Source organism: Mesoplodon mirus (genome assembly GCF_964341445.2).
Source record: "Mesoplodon mirus genome assembly, chromosome: 11".
Taxonomy (NCBI): Eukaryota; Metazoa; Chordata; class Mammalia; order Artiodactyla; family Ziphiidae; genus Mesoplodon; species Mesoplodon mirus.
The window spans coordinates 25,793,082-25,818,942 of NC_138987.1; the positions used below are offsets into that span (position 1 = coordinate 25,793,082).

Here is a 25,861-nt window from a genome sequence, read left to right on the forward strand (position 1 = left end):
TGGCCTTATATGTTTGGGCCGCAAATACAGAACATCCATCCCAGCATGAGTTGGCCTCCATTGAGGCTGTGAACTTTAACCCAACTCCCATGGAGAAGTTGGATGACCACAGTTCTTATAGGTTTGTAATAATAACCAGACCTTGTGTTTATATAACTTTCTTATGTTAATCTGACTTGGATGGCACATCATATACTTATAAAACCTTTGAAGTTATGCCAAAGTTGTTACGCCCGTGCTTTAGCATTGTGGAGGCTGAGTCTCCAAGGGACTGAAGGATTCACAGTGATTTTTCCCACATAACTAAAGGCAAACAAAGCCCACATCTTTCTTATGAGAGTGGGGTGATCCTACCTCAGTCCTGGAAGATGAGTGGCCCTTTCCTTACTTGAACTATGTCACCATCAAGCACCTCCAGAGACTTCTAGGGGAGTTTCCAGGAAGGTTTGGTGGCCTCCAAGGCTCAGTATCAGCGACAACTTCTCCAGTCCTTGTACCCTGTTGTCCAGCAGGGGGCAACAAAAAAGCAAGCAATAAAGAGTTCCAGTGAACTCCTTGGCAGGTAGAGGTAGTGCCCAGCAACACGACAGGTAAAGCCTGCTTTTATATCCACCAACACCTAAGGAAGAGAACAGGATTAGAAGAATGGCAAGCCCAGAACTTCCCTGGTGGCGCAGTGGTTAAGAATCTGCCTGCCAATGCAGGGGACACGGGCTTGAGCCCTGATCCAGGAAGATCCCACATGCTGCGGAGCAACTAAGCCCGCATGCCACAACTACTGAGCCCGCGTGTCACAACTACTGAAGCCCAAGTGCTCTAGGGTCCATGTGCCGCAACTGCTGAGCCCGCGTGATGCAACTACTGAAGCCTGCGTGCCTAGAGCCTGTGCTCCACAACAAGAGAAGCCACCGCAGTGAGAAGCCCACACACCGCAACGAAGAGCAGCCCCTGCTCGCCACAACTAGAGAAAGCCTGCATGCAGCAATGAAGACCCGATGCAGCCAGAAATTAAAAAAAAGAATGGCAAGCCCAAGTGGAATCTCCAGAACCATTTGTCTGCTCAGCCCCCCGGGTGGGGGCAATCAAAATTACATGCATTTTCCCAAGAAGGCACCAAAGTGCCCTCTCTCATCACTCTTCCTCCTAAACAAGACGAGAGACTGGCATCCATTCAAGTATTATTCACAGGATATTTACCATGTGTACACCTCTACTCTAACCCTTCAGAAGGATACAGAGCTACCTATCAAATACTTATTGATAGCTAGATGCAAACGTACTCTACCAGATGTAGTCGAGGAATTCTAAGTAGGAAATATTTCCCTGTATTCAGTTTGCTTACAGCCAAGTAGGAAATGAAATACAGCCCAGAGAACAATTAAGTAAGATACAAACAATATTGAAACATCAGACACTACTGTAAGAACCTCACAAGGCAGTATGTGACTTAATGCGGGTTAGTTGAATTGACAATGTGGTGTGAAGCCAAGGACTAGGAGGTCACCATAGACCAGTCCAGCCCGGGTGAAAGCAGGAATTGAATAAGGCTTCAGTTGCTGGTATTTTTTTTTAATTTATTTTTGGCTGTGTTGGGTCTTCGTTGCTGCATGTGGGCTTTCTCTAGTTGTGGCGAGCGGGGGCTACTCTTCATTATGGTGTGCCGGCTTCTCATTGCGGTGGCTTCTCTTGTTGTGGAGCATGAGCTCTAGGCGTGCGGGCTTCAGTAGTTGTGGCAGTGGACTCAGTAGTTGTGGCTCGTGGGCTCTAGAGTGCGGGCTCAGTAGTTGTGGCGCACAGGCTTAGTTGCTCTGCAGCATGTGGGATCTTCCCAGACCAGGGCTCGAACCTGTGTCTCCTGCATTGGCAGGCGGATGCTTAACCACTGTGCCACCAGGGAAGTCCCAGTTGCTGGTATTTTTGCATGGAAATTTATAAGAGGATATGACGCTCTTCTGCTTTAGAGATTATTTTTGGGAGGGCACTTTGAGAAATCTAACTGCTCAGAGGAATCCCCTCCATCCAGCTAAGAATACTAGATTCACACACTCAAAATCCTTACATAGTAAAGAAGAGTACTGCTATGTGTTAAAATAAATGAAACAGGCTCAGTGCCATGTTCATTCAAACAGGGACAAGTTCAAATTTAGTTTTCTTTCAAACCCATGTAAGATGTGTGACATTCTTCTTAGGAACTTCTTCTTTGGTGTGTTTTCTCCTTGCACACACAGATTTATTTTTTGCCAGAACTGAGGACACTGAGGACCTGCAGGCCATTACTGACATAACCTTTCCCTTCTGCTCTTCAGATCAGCAGCTGTCATTGGGCCACTATAAAGTTTCCCTTGTTATGCCACGTTTCATATTCATTTTACAATACTGACCTCCTGTTCCAAAACAAGTCTTCACCCAAAGTCTGCTAAAATTATCCATATTAGTTAATTAAGATTCAGATGTCAGGGTTTCCCTGGTGGTGCAGTGGTTAAGAATCTGCCTGCCAATGCAGGGGACGGGTTCAAGCCTCGGTCCAGGAAGATCCCACATGCCGTGGAGCAACTAAGCCCGTGCGCCACAACTGCTGAGCCTGCGCTCTAGAGCCGGTGAGCCACAACTACTGAAGCCCGTGCGCCTAGAGCCCATGCACCACAGCAAGAGAAGCCACTGCAGTGAGAAGCCCGCTCACCAAAAGAAAAGTAGCCCCCACTCACTGCAACTAGAGAAAAGCCCATGTGCAGCAATGAAGACCCAATGCAGCCAAAAATAAAATAAATAAATTTATATATTAAAAAACTTAAAAAAAAGATTCAGATGTTAATTCATTGATCAAAAAAAAAGGGAGGCATTTATGGTTTAAACAATTCTTTCCTTATATATACCACAAGTCAGACACCATTTGCAGGTATATAAACTATAATATGATTCTAAATAGAGATGCAAACCAGAGGGTCTCAACTGATATAATCTGATGTTCCTGCTCTTGTATTGCATTTATTGCCACTTAAATTCAGCAAGAAGATTAATATGTGAATCAAATATTTTCTTTCAAACTACTGTACAATTGCAGATTTTATATGCTGGCTCTCTACTATATTATCTAGAAATCCAAACTATTGGAACCATTAGATGGATCAAACTTCTTTAAAAAAATCTGTCCCTCGGGGCTTCCCTGGTGGCGCAGTGGTTGAGAGTCTGCCTGCCGATGCAGGGGACATGGGTTCGTGCCCCGGTCCGGGAAGATCCCACATGCCGCAGAGCGGCTGGGCCCGTGAGCCATGGCCACTGAGCCTGTGTGTCCGGAGTTTGTGCTCCGCAATGGGAAAGGGCATAACAGAGGCCCGTGTACCGCAAAAAAAAAAAAAAAAATCTGTCCCTCATTGGGGTCTAAAATGAAGTGACCCTCATTTTATACTCATTCCATACCAGCATATTACAACATAACATGGTCCCAGCATAGCTCAGCTATTTTAACAAAATCTGTATTGCATGTTTCTATGTATATTTTTTTCCAACATGATCAGATTTATTAACTGATTTTATTAGAAGTTTAATGTAACTCTGTATTATCATTCCCAAATTCATAATTCATATATAACCTAATAGCTGAGTATGTAGCATCATTTATGCTCTGTTCTGTTGTCATTAATTTCTTCTCTCCCCACCTCCATCCTGTTGCTCATCACACAATAAAATGCTTTCTTTAAGATACTTTTAAAAATGTGTTTGTACTTTCTACACATCACCGAATAAAGAGAAGGAGGCCAGAATTTCAATAGCAAAAGGTGAGCTGGAGGGATGGAGAGTGAGGCCGAATTCAACAAAATTAGAAGCAGAAACAGCTCAGTAATGATTACCATGGAGGCCCCATAGAATTTATCCTTATTAGTTAACTGAGATTCAGATGTCTATTCATCAATTTTTAAAAAAGAGAGAATTCATGGTTGAAATAATTTTTTTCTTACATACATCACAAGTCAGACACTATTTGCAGGTATCTAAATTAATATGATTCTAAACAGAGAGATGCAAACCAGAGTGTCTCAACTGATAAAATGTGATGCTATTACTCTTGTATTGCATTGATTGCCACTCAACTCAACCGAGAAGATTAATATATACACCCAAATATTTTCTTTGAAACTACTGTACAATTGCAGATTTTGTACCCTGGCTCTTTACTATAATATTATCTAGACGTCCAAACTATTGGACCTCATATTTCCATAAGAAGTTGTCCCTTGGGCTTCCCTGGTGGCACAGTGGTTGGGGGTCCGCCTGCCAATGTGGGGGACATGGGTTCAAGCCCTGGTCCAGGAAGATCCCACATGCCACGGAGCAACTAAGCCCGTGCACCACAACTACTGAGCTTGTGCTCTAGGACCCACGAGCCACAACTGCTGAGCCCACGTGCCACAACTACTGAAGCCCACGTGCCACAACTACTGAAGCCCGCGCGCCTAGAGCTCGTGCTCCGCAACAAGAGAAGCCACCACAATGAGAAGCCCGCGCACCGCAATGAAGAGTAGTCCCCGCTCACTGCAACTAGAGAAAAGCCCACATGCAGCAACGAAGACCCAACACAGCCAAAAATAAAAAAATAAATAAATGAAAAAAAAAGAATGAGTTAAAAAAAAAAAGAAGTTGTCCCTTGTTGGGATCTAAAATGAAGTGATCTATATTTTATACTATTTCCATACCAGCATGTTATAATATGTTCCCAGCATAGCTAAGCTATTTTAACAAAATCTGTTACGTGTTTCCATGTATACTTTTCCCCAAAATGATCAGATTTGTTAACTACTTTTATTAAGTTTAACGTGACTCTACATTATAATTCCCCAATTTGTAATTCACGTATAGCATAGTAAAGGCGCATATAGCATCATTTGTGCTCTGTTCTGCTATTCATTTCTTCTCTCCCACCTTCACCCTGTTGCTCATCACACAATAAAATGCTTTCTTTAAGATACTTTTTAAAATGTGTTTGTACTTTCCACACAGAACCAAATAAAGAGAAGGAGGCCAGAACTTCACCAGCAAAAGGTGAGTTGGAGGGAGGGAAAGTGAAGCTGAATTCCACAAAGTTAGAAGCAGAAAGAGCTCAGTAATGATTGCCATGGAGGCCCCATAGAATTCCTCTGCGTTGGCTTTCATCAGTGTGTTTTAGAGTTCTTCCTTTGCATCTTATCTGCATAACCCAATCAGCATGATGACGAATGGTGCTTTGATCAGTTTTCATTACATTTTTAAAAGAAAAACAACAATGATAAAAATATCACAAGCAGTTGTTGAGATGCCAGCAAATTTATTTGTAGTTTCCAAGTTCCCATGTGCATGTGAAGGAAAAGAGATGTCTGGTCTTCTTGGGATTACACCAATTTGGAAAATTACCTTAATTACCCAGATTTTAAAAAATTTAATGTTTTCATGTTACTGTGTAAACTGTTCCAGGTTTCACTAGTAATTTTGAAAACTAGCATCTCATTTTGTAACATTTGCGTTCATGGAGATTTATATAATGATTTATATAGAGGGACAATATAATCTTAAGCAAACATCACGTTATTCCTTATTGAATTGGAAACATTTGTTTCTGTCCTATTATTCTATTTTCACTTTATATGGAGGTAGTCCAGTTTTAGAAAATGAATAACCTTTATCATATACTTTTTCATGGATCCATGAAATACTAATTCCTTTGTCTCCCCATGGAGGAAGTTATTGTCATTACTGACCATTTGTGTTAAGTAAAGGAGCATTAGTCTTCTATAGAAGAAAGTTTTCACAGAGGTAGTAATTTTGCTTTGTGTGTTTGTATCATCATTTAAAAAATTTATTTTTTATTTGTGCACTGAATAACAGTTTAGATTCTGGAATAACCCATTATTTCTTGACTACAATAAAACCTTTCTCTTTTTTTCTGGACACCACTCAAAAGCATGTTAAGTATCTCTTTGTTCTTACTATGTCATATTTCATTAACTAATTCCTATGATATTTTTGTCTTCTGTATATTACTAAAATACTTTTTTTTTCTTTCAGTACATTGGACCACTTTTCCTCAGCTAACTTGAATTTACAGCTCTCATAAAAGAACACATAGTGTTAGTATACTTACTTTGTCCTTGACCTTCAGTGGCTCCGTGAATAGTAACATGAATGCTAATCCTGGCCACATGGGCCACAGTCTGAAGGTTATTTGCATATGGAATGCAAACAGTGCAAACTCCTAGAACTGCTTCCATGACATGGGTTCAAGGAGGTTTGGACATCCTGGCTGAAGTTATTATAACATTCTTCTTTACAAGGCTGATGGCATACGCCTCTGTTTCCAAATTTGGAAAGGTGCTTGGACCAGGCTGTAAGGCTCAACCAACAGAGCAGATGATGTAATCCCAGAAGGCAAACTGTCAAAAGTTTAAACAAAGCCTGTGCCTGACCCTTAATCTGAAAAGTCATATTATGTTTGTACGCTTAAATGTGAAAAATGGCGTTCTGTAAGTTAAAATCAACCAACCAGCCAACCGACCAACCAGTCTACCAATCAACAAAAACCCTTTTCCTTACACAGAACACGATATGATGAAAGAGCAAGGCCAGATGACCAAGAAAGGCCTCTTGAAATGAGTAGCATTTTTTTCCTGACATTTGCAGAAGTTAAACAAGGTCATGGCCACATGCAGTCATGTGCCCAGGTACATAAACTGCCACGTTTGCTCTACATGCCTAGAAAGCAAATCAATTTAGGATAGAAAGTGACATCCCTAAATAAAGAAGGTAGGTGGTGGAAGTTATTTCTAAATATACAGTCCCCTTCAACCATTACTTACTTTCATCAAGGACAGGGAAGTTTCAAAGAAAATACCCAAGTGAAAAGTAGACACAGTAATCGTTGCTATTATTTATAGCCCTGGTTGAGAAAGAATTCTTGCATGAGCATAAACAAGATTGACAGGTGCAACAGACCTGCTCTCCAGCTTACACTAGAATCCCTGTCCTCCACCCTCCCCCAACCCTCAGTCTATCTAATTATGGGTTGTTTTTTTTTTTGCGGTACACGGGCCTCTGACTGTTGTGGCCTCTCCCGCTGCGGACCACAGGCTCCGGACGCGCAGGCTCAGTGGCCATGGCTCACGGGCCCAGCCGCTCCGTGGCATGTGGGATCCTCCCAGACCGGGGCACAAACCTGTATCCCCTGCATCGGCAGGCGGACTGTCAACCACTGCGCCACCAGGGAAGCCCTGTGGGTTTTTTTGAAAGAAAATTAATGTATTAAAAAAAAAAAAGAAGAAGAAGAAGAAAGAAAGAAAAAAGAAATTTACAGAACCATTCAAGTCAAGTGTCACTCCTTTGTGCATCTTTCCCCTGACCATCCTAACTCACTTTCACTTCCCTTTCTTCCTCCTGCTTTTTCTTGGACTGATTGCTTCTGTCATTAAATCACCCTTTCCTTCACTTAATCCCATATTAATGTTTCACTCCTCTTCCTAACATGTTGTAAGCTTTGTGAGGGTCAGGCACTGTGTCTTAACACTCTTTGGGCTCCTTATCTCATTTCTTCCAGCAGCTGGCATACAGCTGCATATGGTGATCTCTTAATAAATACCTGTAGAATGAATGATCAATTGAATTTCCGTGCTGGCTTAGCTGCTTGTCATACAGACAATGGTAATCTAGATAGATTTTCATTTCCATTTGCTGGGCAGGAGGATGAACATCCCATGCATACTCTTAGTCAATAAGGTTTGGAATGGGATGCCAGTGCTGTATATTGTAAGATCAGCTCACTTAATGCTATTGAAAATGGTCACGGCTGGATAGAACATTTTCAGCACTTTAGTTAGTGCCCTATCTAATTAGTGGACATATATTCAATTAATAGCTCCAAGACTCTCACTTTTAAGAACATCATTCATAGCCATGCAGCCTTAATATCTTTCCCAGATTGACTGAATCATTCTGTGACAGGCTGGAAATGTTCTGAAAATTTTTTGTAGCCACAGGATGTTGTTTGGTTCTGATATCAATCTTACAAGTAGTGTTTGTGGTTAGATTTGCCAACTTTTCACATTTACTGAGAGTCTCTGGTAAACAGCTGATTTCTCAGGAAGGGGTTTATTATTTGTTTATTTGTTTGTTTGCCTCTGGACTTGTCCATCCAGGTATTCTGTTCTCTGATACTGCCCACTTTGTCTTGGAGTTGAAATGATAGAGATGACAATAAAGAAATGGGTTTAACCAAACAGCAACATGAGAATTTAGATATGCAAGTCCCTTTCAGAGTGATCATACTGAGAGATAATGTCCTTGAAAAAATAATGCTGCTGTGGCTTAGAATTCTTCCAGAATAATCAGAGGTAGCAATTCAATGGAAAGCTAAGTATAGAGAATTTGCTATACCCTCACTGGAGCCAAAGGTCTGCCTTCTATTCTAATGTTCATTTATTCATCTCAAGTATTCACTGAGTGTTGGCTAAATGCCAGGGGCAGCTCTGGGTGCTGGGTCCTGCCCTCCTAGAGCCAACTTTAGGGAACTTCAGAGTGGAGAACAACCATCATCAGAGGACAGTGCATTTCAGCTTTGGAAGCAGACAGTTGTCATGGAGGGCCATGGGTGGAGAATAATGTGGGTCCTCAAGTGGGATCATACCTTTTTTTGATCAACCAACACCATATGTGTGAACATAGGATAATGAGACTGAGTCTCTTCTATGCCTTAACAATTAGCCCTGTGGGATGTTTCAAAACTGGTCCTACTTGTGGTTCCATGTGTACTAGCGGCATTAGAATCAGAGAATACTTTGAAGATCAGTGCTCATTTTAATGCCTAAATTCTGATACATAAATTTTTATTTTTATTTTATTTTTTACTTATTTTTAAAGATGACTTTTTTTAATTAATTAATTTTTTATTTTTGGCAACATTGTGTCTTTGTTGCTGTGTGTGGGCTTTCTCTAGTTGCAGCAAGCGGGGACTTCTCTTGTTGTGGAGCACGGGCTCTAGGCGCACAGCCTCAGTAGTTGTGGCTTGGCGGGCTCTAGAGTGCAGGCTCTGTAGTTGTGGTGTGTGGGCTTAGTTGCTCCATGGCATGTGGATCTTCTGGGACCAGGGCTCGAACCCGTGTCCCCTGCATTGGCAGGCGGATTCTTCACCACTGCGCCACCAGGGAAGCCCCAATTTTTGATTTTTAATTTTGTAACTTATCAGTTTATAGTCAGTATAGTTTTTGGTAAGCCCAATTGGGATAGTTACTGCCTCTTTTTATTTTCCTTCCAGAAAAATTACTGCCATTGGTAATTGTTGCAATGGAAGTAAAAACTTACTTTCTTTTCCCAGGCATCATCACTAACATTGCCACAAACTATCATGAATGAACCCTGTGTGTATTAACGATCTCAATTTTTTTTTTTTTTTTTTTTTGGCGGTACACGGGCCTCTCACTGTTGTGGCCTCTCCGGTTGCGGAGCACAGGCTCCGGACGCGCAGGCTCAATGGCCATGGCTCACGGGCCTAGCTGCTCTGCGGCATGTGGGATTTTCCCAGACCTGGGCACGAACCCGTGTCCCCTGCATCGGCAGGCAGACTCTCAATGACTGCACCACCAGGGAAGCCCTGAACACTCTTTTCCCAATCATTTTGCATTCTACTGTCTACTGTTCCACTGTCTCTGGCGTTCTCTCCCTCACATTCCAGATTTCCTTCTGTGGACCCCCCGAAAAATTCCAGGCTTGTAATATGAGACCAAGTTCTTTCCCTACTTTCCAGGTGTTCTTCATTGGGAACTTCTGTGTTGAAAGAATCATTTTTATGGTTTTATAAATGCTATTTTCCCATGACCTAAAGACACATTTTGTAAATTTCCCTTCTACATAGCTAGGGAAGATAGGTCGCTTTCGGTCCGTGGTGTCATGTAGGCCGTATTCTAAAGAGGCAAAAATAGATGTTTAAGTTTTCATCATCACTGTAGTCACTTTTAAATAGAAAACAAGAAAATATGACATATATTTTATTTTTTGTTTGAAAATGTTCTTTGTATGATGCCATGCCTTTCATATATGTGATGTTGGATCAGGCATAACCCAGAAGATTTAGATATTCAGTTTCCCTCCTAGCAGTAGAACCTGTTTTTCTATGGTAAATAAGAACAATTAAACCTTTCATTCTTAACCAACTCAACCAAATTCAACCAGGCAACTTTTCAAGTATTTTGGGTTAGAATCCCAATATCTTAGCTATATTTCCCAATCTAAGGGGATGCCAGGACCAAAACTACTTTTATTTATTTATATATTTAAATATCAACATTTTGTTTTATTTCTATTTATTTTTAAAATTTGTATTTATTTATTTATTTTGGGTGTACTGTGCGGCTTGTAGGATCTCAGTTCCCGGACCAGGGATTGAACCCAGGCCACTGCAGTGAAAGCCCAGAATCCTAACAACTAGGCCACCAGGAAACTTCCCAAAACTACATTTAAAAGAAGGGAAACAATAAATGTTGCCCCTCGTCAACTGTATTTTTTCTAGCACTTCAGTAAATTTGAAAACGCATGTACAATGACTCAAATATTGCCCACTGAGAAGTAATTACTGTTTGGAAAGAATGTTGGATCATCTAGAGTATCTTTTATGATACTTTGAAGCACTGCTTTCATATGTGCTGTCTTAATAGTCTAAAATAGTTGTGTATGTCCCCCACATAGTCTTAACATTTAGTGGACTTTGAAACTAATCACCCATCAAGTTTTTACTTAAAAAATGGCTTCTCTTTTCATTTTAGTTTTATGAACGTGTGTGAACACTCCTTTTTTTTTTTTCGGTATGTGGGCCTCTCACTGTTGTGGCCTCTCCCATTGCGGAGCACAAGCTCCGGACGTGCAGGCTCAGCAGCCATGGCTCACGGGCCCAGCCGCTCCGTGGCATGTGGAATCTTCCCGGACCGGGGCACGAACCCGTGTCCCCTGCATCGGCAGGCGGACTCTCAACCACTGCGCCACCAGGGAAGCCCTGAACACTCTTTTCCCAATCATTTTGCATTCTAAACAATTAACTCAAGGGTTTATTAGGCACTGTGCACAAAGCAAACAAACTGCCAAACCTGTATAAGATGAAGTGTTCATCTGACTAAAAATGGTTCTAGTTTCTAGTTTATATATAACAAAGGAATCTCCTTTCTAGGATGTGGTTGAGTTTTAAACTTCATTTTCAAGAATTTTTACAGGACTTTAGATCAAAATATGTAAAGATTCTTTACATATTTTAGTAAATAAAAGCCTTCAAATAGGTGTCAAGAGTAAAATACTACATACTGAGTTAAATGTACGGCAAATAAAATAGAAAAATTGCAAGGTATTTTATCTTTTGTTATGTAAAATTTTAATTGTTTAGCAGTCTTCTGAAATACAGAATTCCCCTAAGAGCTCAGAAATACCTATACTTCCCCAAATGCAAGATTTTGTGGAAAGTTAATGGACATTCCAGGAGAAAAGGATTCAAATGTGAACTAAGTTTGGGAAATGTTAATAGTGTATCATTTCTTATCTCCATCCCTAGTGCCCACACACATGAGCACACTGATGGCTTTGAGACATCCTTCAGTAAAAGCACACAAACAATACAATAAAACACAAGCATTTAACTTTATTTAGCCTAGTGTTTTGAAAGCTGCTTTGACCACAGAAAGCTTCCTCTGAAGAATCCCGAATCCCACAGTATCCAGTGAATCACCTCTTGGGTTCTGAAGATAAGACATTAAGATTTTCTATATATTACTTTAGTTATTTTGTTAAAAAGTAACAAAACATATCTCTGGTTGACAGTTTAAGAAATTTCAGAGTAGTAAATAATATATGTTGTAAATATACTAATAGGTTATACCTGTGCTCTTTTACCTCTTGTCAGAAATTTTTAAAGCACTTTTTAATTAACAGTCATGTGCATTTGTTTTCTGTATCCTATTTTATATAGTCATTTAAGTTCACATTTTGAAACCCATAATTATTCTAATATTTTAAATACAAAGATTATTATTATTTACACTAACACTAGTGTTCATGCTTTGGGAGGGAAGAGGCAGAGGTTCAGATAACACCAAATACCTATTTAAGCATCTAAAATGTAAGACACTTGGAAATTTAGACATTTTAGAAAAGGGAATATTCAGTGTCTTTGCACAAACACTACAAGGCATATTTTTTTTTTTTTGCGGTATGCGGGCCTCTCACTGCTGCGGCCTCTCCCGTTGCGGAGCACAGGCTCCGGAAGCGCAGGCTCAGCGGCCATGGCTCACGGGCCCAGCCGCTCCGCGGCATGCGGGATCCTCCCGGACTGGGGCACGAACCCGCGTCCCCTGCGTCGGCAGGCGGACTCTCAACCACTGCGCCACCAGGGAAGCCCTACAGGCATATTTTGAATTTTACAAATGGGTAAATATTTTACACATATATAAAATATTTGTAAATATTTTACAAATTGGTAAATGTTTTTCAAATTATATTGGCCAACACCAATATAATCTTGGGACAAAACAGATAAAGTCCCTATAATAATAATTGGTGAACTTAGTAAGTATGACAAATTGATATATACTAGTTAATGTTGACTTTTGTTACCTAAATATAGAAGGGGAATTAATTATGAGGTTTTCTGGGGGTACTGAGTTTTCAAGTTACATAAAAACATATGCTTTTATGTCTGTGTCCAAATGAATGTGGTACATGAATTATGCTGTCAGTGACTGGCTACAAAATAAGAACTCGAAAACCACATCCATTGTTGATGTCATCAGGGTTAGATTTGTAGCACTAATTTTTTTCCTAGCTTACAATTATATAAAACGTTTGCATAGAGTACCATTTTTAAAGCTACTTTCATTGGGATTACCCAACTCTCTCACCCTTTTAATTGTTTATTTTTCTCTTTTGCCTTAAACACTGAAGTCTAATCTTTCAGGTGGAAAGTCTTCTAAGGCTTAGTCATCAGTTAAGTGCTTTGTGTAGTTTCTCTTCTTCTTTTGCAGATTTCTCTTTTCTCAGGATACTCGGGATGAAGTTCTCTTCTCCTTAACTTTTTATTCCTCTTTCTTATTTCAGATGAAGAGGAAGCCTCCCCGCCTAGTGCCCTGCCTCCAGGTTAGGATGATTCCAACCCCTTTCCCCACTTTGTAATTTATTACTAATTCACAGTAAAGATAATGAACCGACAGAGCACCTTGATGGGACAACGCTCGGAGCAGGGGACTCAGATCTTGCCAGTGCCGAAGAGGGAAAATGTTGGCTTTAATGGCAATTTTTTTTTTTAACATGAGAAACTTTTTAAAAAGAGGCTTTCTTTGTGTCTTTATTCCTGTCCTGTCCCTAGGTTCTTTGTGAAATAAATAAAAGTAGTAACTCTTGGATATAACTTTTAGGGGCAAAAATGTCTTTCATTTCCAGCTATATACTCTTTTCCCCTGTTCTTTAGATATTTGGATTTTTAAAAATTTTATTATTGTTTTTTAAATAAAACACATACTTTTTATAGATATTTTCAAAATTAAAGCCCTACTGATTTTCCATACAAGCCAACTTCTAGCTTTTTTTCTCCCCATTATGAAAAGAGACAGGATTTGGGGGATCCCAGAAGGTTGAAGTCAGCACTCCATTTTCTCCCCCTACCCCGTGTATCATCCAAATCACGCTTTCCTTTCAGGTTCGGGTAGCCGGGCCCTGCAAAGAAAAGATTCAGGTGAGCACATGCCAGAAGCAAGGCGTCCCGACCCCATCCTAATATAGTAATCACTAATGACCTCATTTCTTGAAGCTGTATTTGATTCTAATCTTGGTTTTATTCAGTTTGTAGCTTTTACAGCAATCTCTTATTACATTCCTCTGACTAGAAGACTAATGCATTGAGAAACAATTTTGCATGATACACACACACACACACACATAAATTCAGGAATCTAGCCACGTATACCACAGGTTCATTTGTTTCATTATCACTATCATTTTTAACATTTGGCAAATACAAAGAGATGAAGAGACTTTTTTTTTTTTTTTTTTTTTTGTGGTACGCGGGCCTCTCACTGCTATGGCCTCTCCCGTTGTGGAGCACAGGCTCTGGACGCGCAGGCTCAGCGGCCATGGCTCACGGGCCCAGCCGCTCTGCGGCATAGGGATCCTCCTGGACCGGGGCACGAATCCGTATTCCCTGCATCGGCAGGCGGACTCCCAACCACTGCACCACCAGGGAGGCCCGAAGAGACTTTTAAAATCGCCATTCCTGGGATGTATTGACATTAGATAATAATTCATATTTTATGGAAATTTACATGCAGTTGAAAGAACACCTCCAAATTCTGCATGGAGCCACAGTTCTGGATGGTTATTTATTTATTCATTCATTTATTCATTCAACAAATTTGTTTGAGGGCCTACTATTATCCTGCTATGGGAGTCTTATGGGCCAGGCATTTTTGCAGACACAGATATATAAATGAACAAAACAAAAAAAAATCCTTGTTCCAAACATTAATGGCCACTATTTGCTATTACTATGAATATTACAATTACACACAACATAAAATTTTAACATCAATTTGGGTATTTTTAAAAATTGTGTAATCATGTGACTACATTGCCTAACTTCATTGTGAAAATGATGGCCTATGAATAGAAATACTAAACATGATGGATACATGGAAACTAAAATAACTAAATCTACATTTCCTCCTTTTCAAGGAACATTAACAAGTTGAGAGTTGGCAACCCACACGTTTTTTTTCCAGTTATTAAGTGGCTAAAACGGAACTTCTCTTCATTCAGTCCTCAGAGACAGGGGAACTTTCTACCGTTCTCTCTCCTACCCTCGTCATTGGAGTTGACTGCTGATTAATACCTTCTAAGCACCTGGAGTGCAAACTAGCAAATGCAAAATAAACTTCATTTCCAGCTTGTCTGTCTTCATGGGAAAGCCTCAACGAGTTTATTTTTCTTTCTGTTTTTCTAGTTTTTTCCTTCCCTTTCAAGACGCTCCTAGAATTCTTGAAATCTGTGCCTGCAGGTCGTGATCTATTACTTGTCAAACTATGGCCACATCTATACAATCCTAATAGAATTATCTAGTCATACAACAGCGAGGCATCTAGAAATTCAAGGCCAGGCTTGTTTGTCTGACCTTTCCCACTCGAGCTGCAAACTGATCCATCCCTTTAGTCTTTTCCAACTCAGATGTTGTATAGACCTGGCCTTATAGCCAGTCACCTGGAAAAACAATGAGAGTACTGCTTTCATAGCCTGCCCAACATTATTTATCAGGGGACAGGCAGGATGGGGAAACAAAGGAAACTTGGCTGCCAGGAAAGAGTAACAATCTTCCTGAAAAGTTTTGCTATTTCTAGGAATTAGAAAATGTTCCTCGATCCCATCGTGGAAGAGATATCCCTGTAAGAATGGGAATCTGTCACTCCCTACTGATGGCTGTTGGGGAGGTGGATAGAAAGAAAGATGTTATATTTATCCAGGTTAATTAGACAAAGAGAAGCTTCAGTGTTGACAAGAACAACAAACCCAGGTAAGTCTGCCCAAGAAGAACCTGGCCCTGAAATGATCCTTTTCCTCCTTTCTGCTCATTAGAGTGGTCTGTTGGCGAATCACCATCAGGGGAGGAGCAGGATAAGCAGAATGCCAACAGTCAGCTGTCCACCCTGCTCGTGGAAAAGCCTCAAGGTGGAACAGTGAAAGTTGGTGAGTGCCAAGCATTAAATTCTGTTTTTTTTCAAATAAAGATGAAATTCACATAAAATTAACCATTTCAAAGTGAATAATCAGTAGCTATTAGTACACTCAGTGTTGTGCAACCAAGTTCCCAAATATGTTCATCACCCCAGAAAGAAACCTTGTATCCCATGGAGAGTTATCCCTCATTCCCCCTCCAACCCCTGGCAACCTGTCTCTAAGAATTTCCCTATTCTGGATATTTAATATAAATGAAATCACACAATAATATATGACCTTTTATGTCTGGCTTCTTTCACTTAGCATAATGTTTTCATGGCCTATCCAAGTTGTGGCATGAATCTGTACTTCATTCCTTTTTATGGCTGAAAAATATTCTATTGTATTATGTACTAAACCCTGCTTTTTATAACCTGAAAAAGTGAGTGACAGCTTTCATTTCAGTAACCCGTACACATAGTAGTTGAGTGGCTGGACCCTGGAGCCAGGGTAGGTTCAAATCAGTTTCCTCATCTGTAAAATGGGAATAATACTACTTGTGAAGTACTTTGAACAGTACCTGGTATATCTTAAAGCTCAGAACTAGTGTTTGCTGCCATTTCAACACACCTCATTCCATAAGATGATTATAAATCTGCAGACATGCTGGATCGTGACATTTAGTATCTCAGAGAAAGCTGGTCAGACAGATGGCTCAACTTTGGATATATTCATTCAAAACATACCGATTACACACCTCCTGTTTTAGACACTGTGCTGAACACTGAGTAAAATATGCGATCACTCAGAATTTACAGTATTAATGGGAGGAGCAAAGAAGAAGAAATTTAAAAAAACAGATCATCACAAAAGCCATCACAAGTGCCAGGAAAGAAATAAACAAGGTGGTAAGCCAGAGAATGACCAGGGGGTCCAGGAATTTTAACTAAATGAATTTTTATAAGGAACATATTGTAATCAGAACTAGTCTTTGTCACCAAATATGCAAATGAATACACAGCTGACTACAGTCTGAAAATTACATCTTTCAGGTCTAGAATGTAGAAGCACACTGCATGTGAATCAAACATTTTGCTCCCCTCATGTTTCTGCAAGACACCAAAATGCTAGGATGGCCACTGGGCTAGAATTTTTTTTTTTTTTTTTTTGCGGTACATGGGCCTCTCACTGTTGTGGCCTCTCCCGTTGGGGAGCACAGGCTCCGGATGCACAGGCTCAGTGGCCATGGCTCACGGGTGGGCCCAGCCGCTCCACGGCATGTGGGATCTTCCCGGACGGGGGCACGAACCCGTGTTCCCCTGCATCCGCAGGTGGACTCTCAACCACTGTGCTACCAGGGAAGCCCCAACTGGGCTAGAATTTTGATGTCCTTTGAGTCTAATGAGTCAATACAACCAGGAGTGTTGAAAAAATAAACTCAAAAAGATGGCGGAGTAGAAGGACGTGCTCTCACTCCCTCTTGTGAGAACACCAGAATCACAACTAGCTACTGGACAGTCATTGACAGGAAGACACTGGAACTCACCAAAAAAGATACCCCACATCCAAAGACAAAGGAGAAGCCACAATGAGACGGTAGGAGGGGTACAATCACAGTAAAATCAAATCCCATAACTGCTGGGTGAGTGACTCACAGACTGGAGAACACTTATACCACAGAAGTCCACCCGATGGATTGAAGGTTCTGAGCCCCACGTCAGGCTTCCCAACCTGGGGGTCCGGCAATGGGAGGAAGAATTCCTAGAGAATCAGATTTTGAAGGCTAGTGGGAATTGATTGCAGGACTTTGACAGGACTGGGGGAAACAGAGACTCCACTCTTGAAGGGCACACACAAAGTAGTGTGCGCATCGGAACCCAGGGGAAGGAGCAGTGACCCCAGGGGAGACTGAACCAGACCTACCAGCTAGTGTTGGAGGGTCTCCTGCAGAGGCGTGGAGGTAGCTGTGGCTCACAGTGGGGACAAGGACACTGACAGCAGACGTTCTTGGAAGTACTGCTTGACGTGAGCCCTCCCAGAGTCTGTTTTAGCCCCACCAAAGAGCCCAGGTAGACTCCAGTGTTGGGTTGCCTCAGGCCAAACAACCAACAAGGAGGGAACCAGGCCCCACCCATCAACAGTCAACTGGATTAAAGTTTTACTGAGCTCTGCCCACCAGAGCAACAGTCAGCTCCAACCACCACCAGTCCCTCCCATCAAGCCTCTTAGATAGCCTCATCCACCAGAGGGCAGAGAGCAGAAGCAAGAAGAACTATAATCCTAAAGCCTGTGGAACAAAAACCACATTCACAGTAAGATAGACAAGATGAAAAGGCAGAGGGCTATGTACCAGATGAAGGAACAAGATAATACCCCAGAAAAACAACTAAATGAAATGGAGATAGGCAACCTTCCAGAAGAAGAATTCAGAAATGATAGTGAAGATGATCGAGGACCTCGGAAAAACAATGGAGGCAAAGATAGAGAAGATGCAAGAAAGTTTAACAAAGACCTAGAAGAATTAAAGAACAAACAAACAGAGATGACCAATACAATAACTGAAATGAAAACTACACTAGAAGGAATCAATAGCAGAATAACTGGGGCAGAACAGAGAAGTGACCTGGAAGACAGAATGGTGGAATTCACTGCTGCGGAACAGAATAAAGAAAAAAGAATGAAAAGGAATGAAGACAGCGTAAGAGACCTCTGGGACAACATTAAACGCAACAACATTCGCATTACAGGGGTCCCAGAAGGAGAAGAGAGAGAGAAAGGACCAGAGAAAATATTTGAAGAGATTATAGTCGAAAACTTCCCTAACATGGGAAAGGAAATAGTCACCCAAGTCCAGGAAGCACAGCGAGTCCCATACAGGATAAACCCAAGGAGAAACACACTGAGACACACAGTAATCAAATTGGCAAAAATTAAAGACAAAGAAAAATTGTTGAAAGCAGCGAGGGAAAAATGACAAATAACATACAAGGAAACTCCCATAAGGTTAATATTTCTCAGCAGAAACTCTACAAGCCAGAAGGGAGTGTCATGATATACTTAAAGTGATAAAAAGGAAGAACCTACAACCAAGATTACTCTACCTGGCAAGGATCTCATTCATATTCGATGGAGAAATCAAAAGCTTTACAGAAAAGCAAAGGATAAGAGAATTCAGCACCAGCAAACCAGCTCTACAACAAATGCCAAAGGAACTTCTCTAAGTGGGAAACACAAGAGAAGAAAAGGATCTACAACAACAAACCGAAAACAATTAAGAAAATGGTCATAGGAACATACATATCAATAATTACCTTAAACGTGAATGGATTAAATGCTCCAACCAAAAGACACAGGCTTGCTGAATGGATACCAAAACAAAACCCATATACTGTCTACAAGAGATCCACTTCAGACCTAGGGACACATACAGAGTGAAAGTAAGGGGATGGAAAAACATACTGCATGCAAATGGAAATCAAAAGAAAGCTGGAGCAGCAAAACTCATAACAGATAAAATAGACTTTAAAATAAAGAATGTTACAAGAGACAAGGAAGGATACTACATAATGATCAAGGGATCAATCCAAGAAGAAGATATAACAAGTATAAATATGTATGTACACAACATAAGGGGGCCTCGATACATAAGACAACTGCTAACGGCTATAAAAGGGGAAATCGACAGTAACACAGTAATAGTGGGGGACTTTAACACCTCACTTACACCAATGGACAGATCATCCAAAATGAAAATAAATAAGGAAACAAAAGCTTTAAATGACAACAACAGACCAGATAGATTTAATTGATATTTATAGGGCATTCCATCCAAAAACAGAAGATTACAGTTCTTTCTCAACGGCACATGGAACATTCTCCAGGATAGATCACATCTTGTGTCACACATCAAGACTCAGTAAATTTAAGAAAATTGAAATCATATGAAGTATCTTTTCTGACCACAACACTATGAGATTAGAAATGAATTACAGGGAAAAAAACGTAAAAAACACAAATACATGGAGGCTAAACAATACGTTACTAAATAACCACGAGATCACTGAAGAAATCAAAGAGGAAATCAAAAAATACCTAGAGAGAAATGTCAATGAAAACACGACAATCCAAAGCCTATGGGATGCAGCAAAAGCAGTTCTAAGAGGGAAGTTTATAGCTATACAAGCCTACCTTAAGAAACAAGAAAAATCTCAAGTAAACAATCTAACCTTACACCTACAGGAACTAGAGAAAGAAGAACAAACAAAACCCAAAGGTAGCAGAAGGAGAGAAATCATAAACATGAGAGCAGAAATACATGAAATAGAAACAAAACAATAGCAAAGATCAATAAAACTAAAAGCTGGTTCTTTGAGAAGATAAACAAAATTGATAAACCATTAGCCAGACTCATCAAGAAAAAGAGGGAGAGGATTCAAATGAATAAAATTAGAAATGAAAAAGGAGAAATTATAACAGACACCACAGAAATACAAAGCATCCTAAGAGACTACTACAAGCAACTCTATGCCAATGAAATGGACAGCCTGGAAGAAACGGACAAATCTTAGAAAGGTATAACCTTCCAAGACTGAACCTGGAAGAAACAGAAAATATGAACAGACAAATCACAAGTAGTGAAATTGAGACTGTGATTAAAAATCTTTCAACAAACAAAAGTCCAGGACCAGATGGCTTCACAGGTGAATTGTATGAAACATTTGGAGAAGAGCTAACACCCATCCTTCTCAAACTCTTCCAAAAAATTGCAGAGGAAGGAACACTCCCAAACTCATTCTATGAGGCCACCATCACCCTGATACCAAAACCAGCCAAAGATACCAGAAAAAAAGAAAATTACAGACCAGTATGACTGATGAATATAGATGGAAAAATCCTCAACAAAATACGAGCAAACAGAATCCAACAACACATTAAAAGGATCATACACCATGATCAAGTGGGATTTATCCCAGGAATGCAAGGATTCTTCAATATATGCAAATCAATCAATGTGATACACCGTATTAACAAATTGAAGAATAAAAACCATATGATCATCTCAATAGATGCAGAAAAAGCTTTTGACAAAATTCAACACCCATTTATGATAAAAACTCTCCAGAAAGTGGGCATAGAGGGAACCTACCTCAACATAATAAAGGCCATATATGACAAACCCACAGCAAACATCATTCTCAATGGTGAAAAACTGAAAGCATTTCCTCTAAGAGCAGGAACGAGACAAGGATGTCCACTCTCACCACTATTATTCAACATAGTTTTGAAAGTCCTAGCCACAGCAATCAGAGAAGAAAAAGAAATAAAAGGAATACAAATTGGAAAAGAAGAAGTAAAACTGTCACTGCTTGCATATGACATGATACTGTACATAAAGAATCCTAAAAATGCCACCAGAGAGTAATAGAGCTAAAGAATGAATTTGGTAAAGTTGCAGGATACAAAATTAATGCACAGAAATCTCTTGCATTCCTATACACTAATGATGAAAAATCTGAAAGAGAAATTATGGAAACACTTCCATTTACCATTGCAACAAAAAGAATAAAATACCTAGGTATAAACCTACATAGGGAAACAAAAGATCTGTATGCAGAAAACTATAAGACACTGATGAAAGAAATTAAAGATGATACCAACAGATGGAGAGATATACCATGTTTTTGGATTGGAAGAATCAATATTGTGAAAATGACTATACTACCCAAAGCAATTTACAGATTCAATGTAATCCCTATCAAATTACCAATGACACTTTTTACGGAACTAGAACATATCATCTCAAAATTTGTATGGAGACACAGAAAACCCCAAAAAGCCAAAGCAGTCTTGAGGAAAAAAAACGGAGCTGGAGGAATCAGACTCCCTGACTTCAGACTATACTACAAAGCTACAGTAATCAAGACAATATGGTACTGGCACAAAAACAGAAAACAGATCAATGGAACAAGATAGAAAGCCTACAGATAAACCCAGTCACCTATGATCAACTAATCTATGACAAAGGAGGCAAAGATATACAAAGGAGGCAAAGATATGCAATGGAGAAAAGAGAGTCTCTTCAATAAGTGGTGCTGGGAAAACTGGACAGCTACATGTAAAAGAATGAAATTAGAACACTCCCTAACACCATAAACAAAAATAAATTCGAAATGGATTCATGATCTAAATGTAAGACCGGACACTATAAAACTCTTAGAGGAAAACATAGGAAGAGCACTCTTTGACATAAATCACAGCAAGATCCTTTTTGATCCATCTCCTAGAGTAATGGAAATAAAACCAAAAATAAACAAATGGGACCTAATGAAACTTCAAAGCTTTTGCACAGCAAAGGAAACCATAAACATGATGTAAAGACAACCCTCAGAATAGGAGAAAATATTTGCAAACGAATCAACAGACAAAGGATTAATCTCCAAAATCCATAAACAGCTCATGCAGCTCAATATTAAAGAAACAGCCCAATCCAAAAATGGGCAGAAGACCTAAATAGACATTTCTCCAAAGAAGACATACAGATAGCCAGGAACCACATGAAAAGCTGTTCATCATCACTAATTATTAGAGAAATGCAAATCAAAACACAATGAGGTATCACCTCACACCAGTTAGAATGGACATCATCTGAAAATCTACAAACAACAAATGCTGGAGTGGGTGTGGAGAAAAGGGTACCCTCTTGTACTGTTGGTGGGAATGTAAATTGATACAGCCACTATGGAGAACAGTATGGAGGTTCCTTAAAAAAATCAAAATAGAATTACCATATGATCCAGCAATCCCACTCCTGGACATATACCCAGAGAAAACCATAATTCAAAAAGATACATGCACCCCAGTGTTCATTGACGCACTATTTATAATAGCCAGGTCATGGAAGCAACCTAAATGCCCATCGACAGACGAATGGCTAAAGAAGATGTGGTACATATATACAATGGAATATTACTCAGCCATAAAAAGCAACGAAATTGAGTCATTTTTTGAGACGTGGATGGATCTAGAGACTGTCATACAGAGTGAAGTAAGTCAGAAGGAGATAATCAAATATCGTATATCAACGCATGTATGTGGAACCTAGAAAAATGGTAGAGATGAACCGGTTTGCAGGGCAGAAGTTGAGACACAGATGTAGAGAACAAACGTATGGACACCAAGGGGGGAAAACTGCAGTGGGGTGGGGATGGTGGCATACTGAATTGAGCGATTGGGATTGACATGTATACACTGATGTGTATAAAATTGATGACTAATTAGAATCTGCAGTATAAACAAACAAACAAACAAAAAAACAACTAATACTGAACTTTCTTTGGGTTATTTGTATGGAAATATGTTAAAATAAATGTTTCAGACATTACATGAAATTTCTAAAAATCTTATATGTTCTGGTATAATGTTATAAGCCATAATTCTAGTCATTTCTTTAAAATGTGTATCTCAGAAATAACTAAAAAAAAAAAAAGACAGGAGTGTTTATGTCAGAAAGATCAGTTTCATTTAGTCATATTCTTGTGATTCCAGACTTGTCATTATCTTGCCTAATAACAAGAATGGAAAAAATCTATGTGTGTATATATATATTATATATATAATATATATACATACATATATATGTATACATATATATGTATATTGTGCGTGTGTTTTCCAATTGTTTTATTTCATTTTTTTCATATTTATTCATACCTTGAAGATACTGTGGATTTGGTTCCAGACCACCAGAATAAAGCAAATATCATACTAAAAGGAGTCCCAGGAATTTTTTGGTCTCCTAGTGCATACAAAAGTTATGCTTACACTACACTATAGTCTATTAAGTATGCAATAGTGTTGTGTCTAACAAATAATGTATATACCTTAATTAAAGTTACTTTATTGGTAAAAAATTCTGTTATCTGAGGCCTTCAGTGAGTTGTCATCTTTTTGTAATAGTAACATCAAAGATCACTGATCACAGATCACCATAACAAATACAATAATAATGAAAAAGTTTTACATATTGCAATAATCACGAAAATGTGACACAGAAACATGAAGTGAGCAAATACTCTTGGAAAAAATGACACCAATAGACTTGCCTGATGCAGGCAAGTCTATTGCCTTCATTTGTAGGCAAATGAAGTGACCGACAAGGGATTAATCTCCAAAATATATAAAGAGCTCATGCAGCTCAATATTTAAAAAACAAACAACCCAATCAAAAAAATGGGCAGAAGACCCAAATAGACATTTCTCCAAAGAAGACATACAGATGGGCAAGAGGCACATGAAAATCTGCTCAACATCACCTCACACCGGTTAGAAGGGGAATCATCAGAAAATCTACAAACATGCTGGAGAGGGTGTGGAGAAAGGGGAACCCTCTTGCACTGTTGGTGGGAATGTAAATTGATACAGCTACTATGGAGAACAGTATGGAGGTTTCTTAGAAAACTAAAAATAGAATTAGCATATGACCCAGCAATCCCACTACTGGGCATATACCCAGAGAAAACCATAATTCAAAAAGACACATGCACCCCAATGTTCATTGTAGCACTATTTACAATAGCCAGGTCATGGAAGCAACCTAAATGCCCATCGAGAGACGAATGGATAAAGAAGGTGTGGTACATATATACGAATATTACTCAGCCATAAAAAGGGATGAAATTGGGTCATTTGTAGAGACGTGGATGGGCATAGAGACTCATACAGAGTGAAGTAAGCCAGAAAGAGAAAAACAAAAATCGTATATTAATGCATATATGTGGAATCTAGAAAAATGGTACAGATGAACTGGTTTGCAAGGCAGAAATAGAGACACAGATGTAGAGAACAAACGTATGGACACCAAGGAGGGAAAGTGGTGGTGAGATGAATTGGGAGATGGGGATTGACATATATATACTAATATGTATAAAATAGATAACTAATAAGAATCTGCTGTATAAAAAATAAAATTCAGAAATTAAAAAAAAGGAAAAACTATCTTTGAAGTACAGTAAAGCAAAGTGCAATAAAATGAGGTATGCCTGTATATGTTATTTTATACATACTACTTTTGCTTGAATTCCAAACAAAAATCATTTCCACTGATTTCCCCATTGCTCTTTTTCTGCTCCATAAACCTCAAAAGCAGAAGCAGTTAGAGTATCCTAAGAACTAGGGTACTCAAAAAACAAAAATCAGGGCCCTTTCATTGTTCAATTCCAGCAGTGCCAGTCACATCATAGGCTATGCAATGTATTCCTGTCTAACTCCTTCCATCCAAGAGCAAAACAAATGGCAATTTTAAAACCACAGTCTGAATTACTTGTGCTTTTTTCCTAGGTGAAAATATCACCTTTATAGCCAAAGTCAAGGCCGAAGATCTTCTTAGAAAGCCCACTATCAAATGGTTCAAAGGGAAATGGATGGACCTGGCCAGCAAAGCTGGGAAGCACCTCCAGCTGAAGGAAACCTTCGAAAGGCACAGTCGGGTATGACCCTGACCTCCTGCCGCAGGGGCTCAGCCAGCTCATTCCTCTGTGTGCGTAAAAGGTCATTTTCGGTTCATCTTTGAGAGACTTCAGTCCCAGAACATCTGCTGGAGTTCCCATTCCTAGTGTTTACACTCTAATGTGGTTGCCCTGCTGTCCCCAGGGGCTTCAGAGCATTGCACTGACCCCTCCCATACTGAGAACATTGTACCGGAATCCCCAGATACAGACACGTCTTTAAGCCAATGCTGAGGAACTGGGGAAATAACTGCAACGTGATGGCCTCTTTCTGTCGGCAAGGTAGGGCTGAAATATGTCCGGATACATTTCATTGCAGGTGTACACATTTGAGATGCAGATCATCCAGGCTAAAGAGAACTATGCAGGAAACTACAGATGCGAGGTCACCTATAAGGATAAGTTTGACAGCTGTTCCTTCGATCTTGAAGTACTTGGTAAGAGAGACTTTTAGTCTGGATAAGTTTAATTGTTTTATGTTTATGAGGTATGAGAGGATAGAGGAGAATAAGGCCATTTATTAGTATGAGATTTTGGAAATAAAATTTCCTTTAAAACTGTGTGTGTTTCTGATTGTGGTAGTCTCAGCAAGCCTGCTGAATTAAATTGTTATGAGACAATTTAAAAACAGAATTTGGAGGAATTTATTGTAAATATCTCTTATCCAT

The 25,861-nt window shown here is 39.6% G+C and overlaps 1 protein-coding gene across 1 annotated transcript in view; it reads left to right on the forward strand.

Annotated features, from left to right (window-relative positions):
* Positions 1–25,861, forward strand: part of MYBPC1 (myosin binding protein C1) — a gene marked incomplete at both ends in the record, with an annotated part of 97,874 nt that overhangs the window by 16,804 nt on the left and 55,209 nt on the right. Inside the window, 6 exons of the mRNA XM_082636244.1 lie at positions 4,996–5,037; positions 13,087–13,125; positions 13,685–13,720; positions 15,610–15,720; positions 25,027–25,175; positions 25,513–25,630. Coding sequence (XP_082492370.1) covers positions 4,996–5,037; positions 13,087–13,125; positions 13,685–13,720; positions 15,610–15,720; positions 25,027–25,175; positions 25,513–25,630 — 495 coding nt within the window. The remainder of the gene's footprint in view (positions 1–4,995; positions 5,038–13,086; positions 13,126–13,684; positions 13,721–15,609; positions 15,721–25,026; positions 25,176–25,512; positions 25,631–25,861) is intronic.